This window comes from Lissotriton helveticus, chromosome 3_1 (assembly GCF_964261635.1).
Source record: "Lissotriton helveticus chromosome 3_1, aLisHel1.1, whole genome shotgun sequence".
Lineage (NCBI taxonomy): Eukaryota > Metazoa > Chordata > Amphibia > Caudata > Salamandridae > Lissotriton > Lissotriton helveticus.
Window position 1 is genome coordinate 1,037,287,848 of NC_136061.1, and position 14,293 is coordinate 1,037,302,140.

At 43.8% G+C, this 14,293-nt stretch overlaps 1 protein-coding gene across 4 annotated transcripts in view; it reads right to left on the bottom strand.

Annotated features, from left to right (window-relative positions):
- DYNC1I2 (dynein cytoplasmic 1 intermediate chain 2) overlaps positions 1-14,293 on the bottom strand; it is a 459,267-nt gene that overhangs the window by 30,560 nt on the left and 414,414 nt on the right. For all 4 annotated transcript variants that reach the window (XM_078681574.1, XM_078681573.1, XM_078681572.1 and 1 more), the window contains one exon: positions 11,417-11,561. In XM_078681574.1, coding sequence (XP_078537700.1) covers positions 11,417-11,561 — 145 coding nt within the window. The remainder of the gene's footprint in view (positions 1-11,416; positions 11,562-14,293) is intronic.

Consider the following 14,293-nt stretch of genomic DNA (forward strand, 5'->3'; position numbering starts at 1 on the left):
CAAGTGCACTTTACAAGCACTGCGCCTACAAAGATATTGTCATACTTATTTGTCATTTCTACTCATAAGTCAATGCAAAGAGGCAGTACTATTCATAACTAACAATGACCATCTTGTGAGGATGAATAATTTCAATTGTGATTAACAGACCATGTTTTCCCAAACTTACTAACGTGCCAGTTCAAACACAGTTTGATAGTTGCAATTAGCCATATAAAACAATATTGCGATCTCTACAATTTATTCCCAATTGCAAATTCAACAAAATTAGATCTTTTTAAATAGATACCAATTAAAGGGAAAAAACGTTTGCTTTTTTAATTCCTCCAAATACTACAATTTAGGTAAACTTTGTCTCTTTAAATCTGACGACAATTCACATTCACTGCGCAACTTAATGGTGAAAGCCATCTCAAGAAAGAATAAACATTAAGACATCATTTGAAATGTATGGTTTCAAGTGTTGAAAACACAGCTTTGTTGACAACACAAGGTGTTTTAAGGAGGAGGATAATATTTCACCCCAATGTCTCAGCTTCATTGCAGAATGCCCAAAAAAAGTGCACCGGTGGTAGCAAGTTATACTGTAGACAAGCTATTTACCATGACAAAACACAGAGGTTGAAGGCCTTCGCGGATGTAGTCTTGGCATGTTATTTATCCCCTTGAGTGTGGAGGGTTTAACCATCACCCCTTCACCCAACTGACCACTCTTTTTTTGTTTGATGTTTGGAGCACTTTGTGCTTGAACCTTCATGATTTTATTCCACAAAAGCTATCCTGGCCAAAAATGTATTTCCTTGTATTCTCAGTATGTTGAACTAGACATGGTTTGTGTAGTTTGTTTCTAAAAATGGAAGCAGCAACAAAAGGTTTGCTGTGCTAAGATCACCTTCCGAACATTTTGTGGTAGTCGATGTGACTATTTGTGTGGGTTCTTCTTAGGTGCAATTTGTGTCAGAAACAGGTGTGAAACCAGAAATCTTTACATTTCGGAAAAGTAGAAAGAATTGGAATTCGGCAATTAGCCATTTGTGTATATCACTCATGATTTTCCCAAATGAGCGAATCGCCGAAATAATAAATGAATGAAAATAAGTAGGATTAAATAGAAATAGGTAAAATTTTCATATGTAACTTTAAGCCTTGAAGGTCTCAGGGATGTATACTGATTTTAGTCTAAAAACATACAGTTCCCAGAGACAACAACTAAACTGCAGGTTGTAATGATTTTTCAGTGTGCACTTACCATGCATCAATTCATACTGTAAAATCTAATGAATGAAAAATGGGTATCAAAGAAACCTAGGTATTTTTGAAATATTTCCAAAATTACTGAGTTTAGGAATAGTGGCTATTTGTATACATCTCAATTGTGGGTTACCCATAAAGTCATGTGAATCAGGGGTCATTTTGCAAAGTGAACTCTTTTTTGCATACTAGGTTACATTTGGAAGCCTTAAATGGAGAAAATGTCAAATGATAATAACAAATGGTCCACTATACTATGTTCTCACACTTCTCCCGATACAAATGGCATGCCATTTGTATGGGGTGGCCTATCCTCTTAATAAGAATGATCCCAATCCACAAAATTTCTACCACCCAGTATTCCTGAAAAAAATGGTACCCTACGTGTGAGGCTGGAATGATCGCCCAGGGCAGAAAAGTTAATCAAGTTTTCATCTTGCAATTTAACCCACATTGGTGATGTGGATAGCTGTGGGATTTGGACCTGGGTTCGCCACCCACCAAGGGAACCCTATCAAACCCACATATTTCTGAAAACTAGACCCCCAAGATGGTGTGATTTGCCTAAAATCCCACTACATTTTCACACCCAGAATGTACTGTAAACATCAGACTTTTGCTAAAATCACACACTGTCATCACATTTCTGGGAGGTCAAGTTCCGGAATCTGCAGGGAGCAACAAAATTACAACATTCCTACCACCCAGTATTCTTACACTGATCCAAATCCCCTATTTGTGTGGATATGCCTATTGTCCTGTCAGGAACTGGTCAACACGTGGATCATGTAAAGTGAATGTGGTATCAAAAATGTCTTCACATGGTCATAGTTCGTCCTTTCCAATGATGTGCATTAGGTCCACCCACACATGAGATGCAGCATTTATATCGAAGGAAGTGTGGGACTCAAGGCCGGTAAGACTATGTCCATTAGCTAGTTGTTTCTGTCACAAAAATATGAAAAAAAAACAGTTTTTGACTTACACTTTGGGTAAGAAAACCTGCAGAGATCCATGCAAGGCACACCACCTGAATCCCCCTCGGTCTCTAGGTTTTCAGAAATGTTTAAGGTTGGTAGGGTTCCCGGCTGTCAGCTGACGCAGAGCCCAAATACTGCCGCCATTCTTCATGGCAAATGACAGGAAATTGGAATTTCTTTGGGCATAGGTTTGACATATGGGCTGGCACTGTGGGGGTAAAATCCACCATTAAACCGCCCCACCCAGGGGGGCATAAATACTGTTTAATGCCAGAGTGTGGGGATTAATGTAAAGATGGTCCTGCACTCTGCCCCTTGTACCCCTGGTAGCCTGGTGGTCTTTCATTCCCCCTGGGTGGGCAGATTGGCGGTAAAACCTCAATCATTCCATAGATGTGGGTGGGGGACGGGGGTGCAAGAGGACAGGTTAGAAAGCTATTGGGGCCATTATGAGGTGTGCGCAGGGTTCAATGCCAGGATGGACCAGACCTACCCTATCTAAAAAATATATACATTCCTTAGTAGCTAGAGGGTTTTTTGCACCACACCGGTGAGGGCAGATTGGGAGTAAGATCCCAAATCCACCCTTACGAGGGAGGGGAAGAAAGTCTGTTGAGGCTGTTTTGGGGGAGAGAAGAGTTGGGCTTTACGCCAAGCTCCACTGCATTTTTTTAAATATATAATCCCTACTGTCTAGTGGACTTTTTGTCTCCTTCCTGTACTGGGGAGAACAGACTGGAGTTAGACCCCACAATCACAGCCGGATTCTAGGGTAGGCTGCTTCAGGACCTTCCCTACTGCTAATGGACTTTTAGTATCCTAGAGGGAGGGGGTGGGACTGGGTGTAAACCCCCAATCACCCACCCCACGGGGGCAGAAATGTTTATCTTTCTGGGTAGGGAACCACGTGCTTATGCCTACCCCACCCTGAAGGGTGGTTCCTCCTTGGGGACTGCCCTCTAGAGGTGATCCTCAACCAGAGACCCACTATAGAGAGGTACAATTGAAAACAACTAAAGGATTTTCACCATTTGTGTGCCATACAAAATGTTATAAAGGTGATGTGGAGGACACAAATGCCTCGTCCTCTGTTAACCACTGTAACCACAGTGTTCTCAGACATTATGGAACAGTCAACAACATGCTACTTTTGTTTGAATGGATGAAAATTCTCCTTACAAGTCCAAGGTCACAGAGAAAAGCAAACCATCAAACATCCTTGCATGGTCACCTTCCTAATGACTGCATTACTACAACACTTATCTCCTTATTCATATCTGTTTTCCACATTACTGAGCAACATTATATGTATGAAAGCACCCTTTCAAATGCTTTTACTCTTTAACTCTTCCCAACATACTTTAACCGTATTTTCTGCTCTTCTAATTTCAGTTTTGCCTATTCTATATACATATATATATATAAAAATATTTATATATTCTCGCTCTCTTCACCTGTATTATAGTTCCTCGCCACTGCCTTCCCATCTAAACTTTATTCCATCCACCAGTCACTCACATTTTAGCAACCTCAATTTGTCAGGTTACACATCTAACAAATCATTGCCCATACTTCTTACATTGAGAAGTGTTTTAATCACTGTCTGATATCAAGCAACATCTTCCTCTTGTTTTCCAATTAGATGTATTATTTATATATTTAAAGCCTGCATCATCCCAAAACATCCTACATCTTCCAGAAACATCTCCTCCCTTCCACCATATAGTTACCTCATTCCTCGCTTCAGAGGCCTTTCCAGCTATACTACAAATTGGTGAGATATTTTCTAGCATAAATAAGTTACTTCAAAGCACAGAAACCCTGGCTGTAAACCAAGGTAGGGAGCAGGAGGCGACGAGGTCTTTAGGGTAGCTGGCCTCTAACCACATATGTCAAGCACTAGAAATTCCCTGCGTAAATTATTATTTATTTCTCTGAGTGATTGTCCATCACAAGCCTATCTGTGGACACACAAAAAATTGTGACAGATGTTCTCACACACCACCAGATGTCAGGCTTCATCATAGGAATGCCCTCGATCTTCAAAAACTAGGTTTGATGAAGAGCGGGCCTGCACTTTATAGTAAAGGTAGCACTTCTAACTATTGAACATGTGATGTGAATATATAAAAACCAATGTGAGAGATCAAAAATACCTTTTAATTTGTAAAAGATAGTGCTTGGTATTAAAAATTAGCGTGGAGATTAGGGGAACCAATATCCCATCCCCACCTTAGTCCATCAACATTTTTCTGCCTCTTGGCTCACAAGAGTCCGTGGCATTCGGCATCATATTGTGGCATACAACCCTGTTAGTGTCACTTTTAAGTTGGGCTGACTTTTGTCTTCCCACACTTTTCTAGGTACCTAGAACATACCAAACAAACACACAGTTTAAAACGATAGACTGAAAAAGGATAGACATATACATTTGCATGCACAAATTGTGGGTGTGGCACTGCACTCGTGCCTCACACATTAAATATTAAAATGATGTGAGACTAGCTTACATTCCTCTTACCCTAACTGTGTGGTCAACTCTGCCCCATGCAGGAAGGGCTCAGGAACCCCTGCAGTCACACTCTGTGTAGGAGGGAAATGACAACCATCTTCGTTGTGGCCCCCTTGTTACCATCAGAATAGAGTAAATGGTGCTAGACATCCATCTCCCCCACTACACACTTACTACTTCAACGTGCGTCCCTTGGGGATAACATAACATTGCTCACTCCTTCCTTCCAATGATAAAGTAATTGGTGTATGTACTGAATTATTTATGTGCCAGTGAATGTCCCTCCGACTGGTGGAGTGACCGATTGTTGATTTGACTCAGCTGTCTATTAGTTTAGGTTACATATGTGGCCGTGCGACTCCGCTGCTGATTACAGACTGGCAGCTGCTGTGAGAGACACCCCTGTATCAGTGAATGTACCTCCGATTGGTGGAGCGGCTTGAATGTTGATAAGGCCCAGCTGTGTTTCATTTTAGCAAAAGACACACAATTGACGGAAGGAATGCAGAACAAATCAAAACATTCACCCTCAGTCAAGAGATCTGGGTAAAATCCATCCTTCTTTTGCTCACCATGCCACCCCAGTTTAGACCTGGCCATATGCAAATCAGGTTTGACCCTGTGCCTCATGGGACCGGAAACAAGCATCCTAGGACTGGCTTCGAGGTTTCACCCCTCATCAGACAGGATAGCTTGATTCCAGTTGCACCGTTAACACAGGACCCACATCTGGGCATACCTGGCGCACTTAGGGCGAGAAAGCAAAAGACACACAATTGATGGACAGAATGCAGAACAAATCAAACATTCACCCCTAGTCAAGAGATCTGGGTAAAATCCATCATTATTTTGCTCACCATGCCACCACAGATCTTTTGACTGGGGGAGAATGTTTGCATTGTCAGCATTCCGTCCATCATTTGTTTGCTGTAACACTTTTCACCCTAAGTGGGATGGGTATGCCCTGACGTGGATTCCTTGCTCACTGTGCCACTGGATTCAAGCTAGCCTGGCTGAAGAAGGGTGACATACCCTGAAACCGGTCCCAGGATGCTTGTTTCCGGTCTGGGGAGGACCTGGCCTGGCAGTTCGGTCTGGACTGTTCCCATGGGGCACAGGGTCAAGACTGATTTGCATATGGCTGGGTCCAAACTGGGGTGGCGTAGTGGGCAAAAGAACGATGGATTTAACCAAGATCTTTTGACTGGGGGAGAACGTTTGCATTGTCAGCATTCCGTCCATCATTTGTTTGCTGTAACGTGTTTCCTTTTAGGTCACTTGTGTGGCTGTATGACCCGCTGCGGTTTCCATTCCTGCGGCAGCTGTGAGTGACCCCATAGGCATTGTTCTATGTCTGCGATCCTCACTGGCTGACTCCGAGGACAAGGAACATGGTGAGCATTCTGCCCAGTCAGACCCAGAGGGCATCTCCCTTTAAATGTGGCCATGATGCACATGAGATTGCTCACCAACGCGGTGCAATCAGAGAAACGACACCTGGTGGTGTGAGGACATCCTGTCCCTCATTTTTCTGTCCTCGTAGATAACCTTGAGATGGACAATCACTCATGGAGTAATAAACAAACATTTACTCGGGTGACTTTCTAGTGCTCGACATAAATAAGTTACCCTGAAAATGTTTAATACTGTCCACTATGCAACTGCTAGAAATAGCAGCTCCATAAAAACTTATTTTTAATCTTTACATGGAAATAATAGGGTTCAGCTTTGCCAACTCGGACATCAGTATCCATCAATATAATTATTACTTATAGCACTATTTGAAAAGATTAATGGTCAACAATACCCATTGCCCTAGATTCTGCCATCATCATATACAAACCTGGGTCTCTGTTGTATACCTTAACAAGCATTTGCAATGCAATAGGGCTAGTATTGACACGAGTTTGAGCTATTGGCATTGTAAATGACAATGGCTTTCATTGATGTTTTGGGTTTTAAAACATACATTTGGAAGATGTCCTGACAAGATGGCGTTATTGAAAGGTCAGTAGGCATTGGAACCCCGATCACCTCCGGCGTGCTGCCTGCCAGAAAAGATATTAACAACTTTTGTTTACTAAGTAAGCGAAGGGCAGAGTTTAAGGAAAAATATATGCTTTTGTTTCTGAAACATGAAGAGAAAAGGTGAAATATAGGGATCAAATAAAAACAAGCATTCGCAAAACTTAACGATCTAGGTGTGTTTAAGTGTATGTGAAAGAAGAGACTCTCGCCGATTGGCTGAAAGTCACATGTCACCAGGCTAGATTGCTCCTTTATGCTGGACATACTGGGAGGAGCTCTTTGACCTTCTCGATACTTTCAAACCCGAGATTCTGTGTCTCACAGAAACCTGGTATACGGCCGCCTCCCTACCCGATATCCTTACCTCCCTCTCTGACTCTTACTATATCCTCCGCGCCGACTGCCCCGAGGGGAAGACCGGCGGCGGAGTAGCACTGATCTTACGTTTTAATCTTCAATTCCAATCTTTTACCCACCACCCCATTCTCTCTACTGACTTCCTAGTGGTGCGTTCTACGAATCTTGCGACCCCTCTTACTATTGTGCTCTTCTATCGTCCCCCTCAACCCATGCCCCACTTCATCCCAGCCATACAGGATCTACTGGCCACTCTGGTGGTTAACAACTCTGCTGTCCTCCTACTCGGTGACTTCAATTTTTGGCCAGGTGATCCACACGAGGACATCATGTCCAAAGATTTCTCTGATTCCCTCCATTGCCTTAACTTCACTCCCCATATATCTTCCCCTACCCATATCCACGGGCACATCCTTGACCAAGTTTGGTCTGTCAACTTGTCAATTTCCACACCTACGATATCTCCCTGTGCTTGGTCCGATCATTTCCTGATTACCTTTTCGGTTCACTTGAGGGAGACTAATACTCCTCCTCTCCCCAAGAACATATATGCCCGCAACTGGAATAGGGTTGACCTGGCTGTTCTAGGCCATTCCTTAGCTTCCTCTGCCCCTACCTTGATAGATTCGCCCCCCAACAGGCAGGTAGAAACTCTTGATAACTGGCTCTCAGGGGCCTGTAATCTAGTTGCGCCACTCAGACTAATTAGAAAGCGTCGCCCACATGACGCCATTAGATGGTTCACTAATACTTTAAAAAAACAGAAGCTTGCACTTCGACAGGCTGAGCGCCACTGGCGTCGCAGATACTGCCCAGACCTTAAGATCTCTTATCTGACTCTTCTTCGGGCCTATAAAAAAGCGATACTCTCCGCCAAGTTAGAGTACTTTTCTCAGAAAATTAATCAGGCAGCACACAAATCCAAAGAGATCTTTACGATTGTGCATGAGCTCGCTGCCTCTGACAGAGTTGCGCTAAGACCTACTCCTTCCCAATCCCTCTGCAATACCCTTAACGGTTATTTTACTGAGAAAATTATCACTATAAAACGGAATATCCCTTCTGCACCCTCTTTGTTTTCCTGCCCTTCACCTGCCCCTTCCTCCTTTTTCTTTGATCAATTCCCGCTGATTTCAGAAGAAGTCTTTGACACCCTCCTGGGCAAAGTTAAAACTGGTTCCCCTGCCGACGTCTGCCCGGCACATATTTTGAGGGAAATCTTTTCTTGTTGCCCAGCTCCCCCTATTACTCTGCTCAACACCTCCATCACCTCTGGAATTGTACCTGATGCTTTTAAATCAGCCACGGTTATCCCCATCATAAAAAAAACCCGGTGCCGACCCTACTGCTTCTTCCAACTTTCGACCCATCTCTCTCCTCCCACTCTTGAGTAAAATTCTAGAGAGCCACATCCACTCTTCACTTACCACCTATATTGAGGCTCATCACCTCCTGGCCGACTACCAGGCCGGTTTCCCTCCCGTACACTCTACGGAATCTGTGGTCCTTGCAGTGGTTGATGAGCTCCGACGTAGTGCAGACACTAATTCTCCCCAGGCCTTAGTCCTACTCGACCTGTCCGCGGCCTTTGACACGGTCGACCATTCCATCCTTCTCGACTGTGTCAGGGGTGCCAGCATACGGGGGTCGGCCTTGACTTGGCTCACCTCTTTTCTAGCAGGCCGAACTCAGGCTGTTCGACTGGAAGGTTTTCTTGCACCCATTCGCCCCGTCTCCTGTGGGGTACCCCAAGGTTCCTCCCTCTCCCCTCTTCTGTTTAACCTTTACATACACCCTCTTATTGTTGCTTTACAGGACATGGAGGTCACGGCGTTTAACTACGCAGATGACCTCCAGCTTATTTTCAATCTCTCCTCTTCTCCCGATTCAATTTCCAAGGTTCATTCCACTCTCACCATCATCTATAATTGGATGAACCTCAATCAACTTAAATTGAACCCCGATAAGACTGAGTTGGTTCTTATCGGTGGTCCCTCCAACCCTTGGTCCTCTGCATTTTGGCCCCCCATCCTTGGTCTTCCCACCTCTCCCTCTGCCTCTGTTAGAACCCTCGGTATCAAGGTCAGCCAGAACCTTTCCTTGCGCCCTCAGATAAGTTCAGTAGTTTCTTCCTGCTTCCTTTCCCTTAGAACCATCCGTAAAGTCTCACGTTACTTTTCGGCTGAAGCCCTCAAACTCGTTGTATCGGCAATGATCCTTTCCCGCCTAGATTATGGGAATGCCCTTTATGTCGGCATCCCTGCCTACGAATGTCGCCGCCTGCAGCTTATCCAAAATCAAGCGGCTCGTCTTATTTTTAGGCTCCCCAAATCTAGTCACACTACCCCTCTGCTAAAAGCTCTTCATTGGCCCCCTATTAAGGAGCGCTCACTCTTTAAGCTGGGCTGCCTCACCTTCATGTCTTTAGCTGGCACTGCCCCTGCCTTCATCAGATCCAAGATCACCCCATATGTTCCTGCTAGACTTCTTCGGTCCTCCACCCAGTCCCTTCTTCTAGTCCCCCGATTCCGTAAGAAGAAATCGGGCGGCTCTAGGTTTTCGACACTTGTCCCCCTTTTTTGGAATTCTCTCCCTCTGATAATCAGATCCATCCCCTCATATTTGGACTTCCGGGTTGCTTTGAAAACCCACCTCTTTTCTTCTGCTTATACTCCTTAAATTTCACCCCCCTTCCTTCCTCAGTTTTAGTTTCTGTCTGCAGCAACAAGAAACTGCTTGGTAGTAGAGAGCTATACAAAAATTTGGGAGGAGGCACCCAAGGAGACAAGCGATGGCTGCTGTGTGCAAGCCCTTCTTGACTGTTGTTAAAAGGGACATTCCCTGCAATAATAAGCAGGGGGAAGGAGGAGGCAGCCAAGAAGACAAGCGAGCTGGAGTGTTAAAAGGGGCGCTCATTCAAATAAGAAGCAGGGGGAGGAGGAGGAAGAGTCAGCCTAGAAGAGGAGAGATCTGAAGCACACGGGACTGCAATTAAATAAATAAAGAAATGAAGGCGAGTGGGCATGTGAGAGGTGGGAAGGGTCTGCTATGGAGGGGGAACAAAGTAGGAAGCGTCCTAGCAGACTTCTGTATCCCTGCAGCGGAAACGGAGCGTAAATTAAAATAAATGCAAAGTAGGTTAGGAAGCGGCTGCCATTAAAGAAGCTGGTATCTAGTGCGTGTCCTGACCCTTAATGACGTAAATAGGTGTCCGAAATGCTAATAAAAGCTCCCGAGCTAGGACACAGTAAAAGGTCCAGTCCTCATGGGAGGGTACAAATGAAGACAAGGCGGTACTAAGGAGGGACTAACAAGTCTATTAACGAATAAGAAGCCAGCATTTACGAAGGACAATGACACAAGCCAATGACAAATATGGCCGGAGAGTGGGCTCCTATTCCATACTCCATTACAACATGGCTCGCATTAAGACGAGCCTGGGCAGTGCAGTGCATGCGCTGCCCAGGCACGACCTACAAAATGACCTTACCAAAGCAGAGATTGTAATTGTTCATAGTAGTCTGGTGAACATAGTCATTACCAGTCTACTTCCCCTGCTCCAACCCCCCTCCCCTGAATCTCTCACCTTGACTGCTGTTTCCCCTTATGTATTTGTGCTTATTGTTTATCTCTACCATACCAGTAACTATGTTGCCATGCTCTAAGAACTGTGTAACCTTTGTAACGATGTAACCTGTAACTATGATCTGATGCTCATGTAAAGCGCTCTGATACCTCCGGGTCTAGCCAGCGCTATATAAAACTTTAAATAAATAAATAAACCACAATAGCCTTAGATGACTTCATCTGACCCGTCACATTCAGTGCTTTTTCAGATTCTAAGTTCTCTGTTACAGTGCAGCAAGCATAAAGTCACAAATAGCAGGGTTTCAGCTATCTGTCCTTCATAAGACAGATCCCCATCATCTCATAATCACCCACCACTAGAACTTACAGGCAGCAGCCCTGTTCACTGTGAAAGGGCCCACACTGTTCCACGAGACTGGCTCCTTGAAAAATGTCTTTCAAGCTGCCGAGTGATCCCATTCCGAAGGAAATTGGTGTCTATCTCCTGCATCCAGATGCAGATGCATTGGCTGCCTGGACTGCTTGCACACATACCTAGAGAACTCAAGACTTCTGGCATCATCTTTGGGTCTTCTCCTGATCGTCTCCTCACTCCTAAGCGGACCATATGCAATTTGGTGATCTTGCTTACCTAAATGAATCACTTGAGTGAAAACATTTCATGAGAATAAAAATATTACATATTTAAATATGTGTTTACCTTAGTAGACCAAAGCTTTACTGTCCAATCAAATGATGAAGTGACGAACAGATGAGAGAAGTCAACTGGTCCTACTGCCGAATGACAATGGATACCTGTGATTGGTCCTTGGTGTCCTTCAAACATCTCACTTATTCCTGCTTTGCTGTTTTCAAAACATAACATAAGTACCATTTTTCATGTACGCAAAATTAAATTGCAAATATACACAGGTTTCTTCCCAAAATAATTCTAACAATTTTGTGGAGGACATGCTTGTATTTGTGATTTCTTTTTCCTGTTACTGGCTTTTCTAAAGCATGTACAAATACCATTTAAACAAATATTGAAAGGAACATTTCATTGTAACATCATAAAAACATAAATGTACACATCATAAAAATATTCCTATCCCTCATACATTTTTGTGGATTTCCTATCCTATTAACATGGAACACCAACTCTATACTGTTCATTTAACATCATATGCTACTAAACACTTTGTACATTGGCTACAAGACTGTCAATACACTTCACCTAAATATCTTAAAGTAATATTTAATTTCTTCCAAAGATCCAACACAAAGGTTGATAAAAGTCAGCAACCACTCTGGGATCAGAAGATCCATTACTAGATGACCTGATATGAAGCCTTTTTTTTTATAAAAGAATGTGATGTAGTATACCAGAAATAGAAACCTGCTTCTTTAAAAGTTTCCCGAAATTTATGGCAGTAATTCACTTTTGTTGTACTTTGCAATTTAAAACAGAGTTTATGAGCTTTAGCTAAGTTTATCCTATTATGTACCGTCATAGTGAGAGGTCTGAAAATTTTTCTGCATACATTATTTGAACTTAGGTGCCCAAAAACAATCTGCAGGTGTACGCTCAGCATCCTTACTCACATAATCAGAATCTGCAGAGATCTAGGCCTACAGATTGAACTGTGTATGGTGAAAAATCACTGGTACTGATTTTGGGTTGTAATATACTAAGAGGCATCAAAGGGTACCTTAAGCAAATGGACAGTCAAATTGTGTGGAATACCTACAAACCCATAAGTTTGTGGCTATTCACACACATTTTGTAGAGCAATTTCCACCCTGAAAATGCATGCAAAACACACATTTTTATCTTAACGTTAATGTTAATCTTAATCTTGTGGGACTAATGGAGCTGAAATCTGTGAATGCCTTTATCGGGATGGTGTTAATATGGTATCAGGATTAGCACCTACTTTGAGATATGCATATCTTTCAAAGACAGTCTTGAAATATCCAAAGAATGGATAGAACACTGAAACCATGGAAAAAACAAACAATTTACCCATCTTCGGTAACACCGTATCTGTAGAGCCTGCATCCAGCAGCGGATTCCTTACCGTAGAATTATTCCCAGGCGTCAGACTGGATCCGATCATGAGCAGTACCCCTGCAGGTAAGTGGCGCTGTTCAGCTCAGTATTGCCTCGTCCGCACCAGAAGAGACACCTATATAGGTGTCACCCAGATGTGTTGACGTCAGTTACTTTCTGCGACTTTCCTTGCCAGTAGTGCAGAGCAACAAAGTACAATGACCACTGGGATGGAAAACTGGGGCCCCAAAAGGGGAAATCCCTGTCCCTAGAAATCCATTCGCAGAGTGGGAAGCATGGGTGGGTTGGTAAGGAATCTGGGGTTAGACAGCCTATACCAGATAAGGCGCTACCGAAGGTAAGTAACTTGCTCACCTGATGAAGACTTCTAGCTGCAGATTCCTTATCTTACAATAGATAACCAAGCAATACATCACCAGTGTTGGTCTGCGGACCAATATCACACAAGGAAGTTCTGCAGGATCAAACTGGCAAAGTGCCCATCTGTAAAGAACTGACTGTCTAGACTGTAGTGTTTGGTAAATGTGTGTAGGGAAGTCCACGTTGCTGCCTCGCAGATGTCCAGGACCAGACTAACACAGTGGTTGCAGCTTTAGTTCTGGTAGAATGAGCACACACACCCTCAGGGGGTTGCTTCTTAGCCAATATGTAGCAGAGCTTGATGCAGAGGATGATCCAACGTGAGACTGTTCTTCTCTGCACCACCAGTCTTTACTTTGCTCCAACATACCCCATGAAAAGTTTGTCGTCCACCCGGAACTCTTTAGTGCGGTCAAGATAGAACAACAATGCTCTTTTTGGGTCCAGATGGAGAAGTTGCTCCTCTTCCTTAGAGGGATAAAGCGGAGGGTAAGAAGTAGGCAGTGATGGTTTGGCGTACGTGAAATAGAGTGACCACTTTCCGAAGAAAGGAAGCTCTCAAACGAAGCACCAGTTTGTGTGGGTAAATGTTAAGTTAAGTGAGCGTCAGGCCTTGGATTACAAGACCTGAAGCTCACTGACGCTTCAGGAAGATATTGCCACGAGAAAGGCCGTCTTGATGGTAAGGAGCCTGAGTGGACAATTGTGCAGAGGCTCAAAGGGTGCACACATAAGTAAAGTGAGGTCTCACTGGGGCATAAAGAAATGAGTGGGAGGAAACACATTCTGCTAACCTTTCAAAAACCGAAGTACAATAGGGGATTTGGGAAAGGAAAACGGTCAGGTAACCAAAGAAAAGCAGAGATTGCAGAAAGGTATCCCTACACAGAGTAGAGCCCTACTGGGCAAATGAAAGAACGAACATGAGAACGGGGGCAAAAGGGGGATCAATGCTTCTTTCTGTACACAATCCCACAAGTTTTGACCAACGGCAGGCATAAATCATCTTGGTAGAGGGACGCCTGACTGCCAAGATCACGTTACAGACTTCGGGCAAAAGGTCAAAAGCTGCCAACTGTTGCCGCACAATCTCCATGCAAGCAGCCCGAGCGTTGACAGATTTGGGTGGAGAACCCTCCCCTGCTGATGTGACAAAAGATCGTC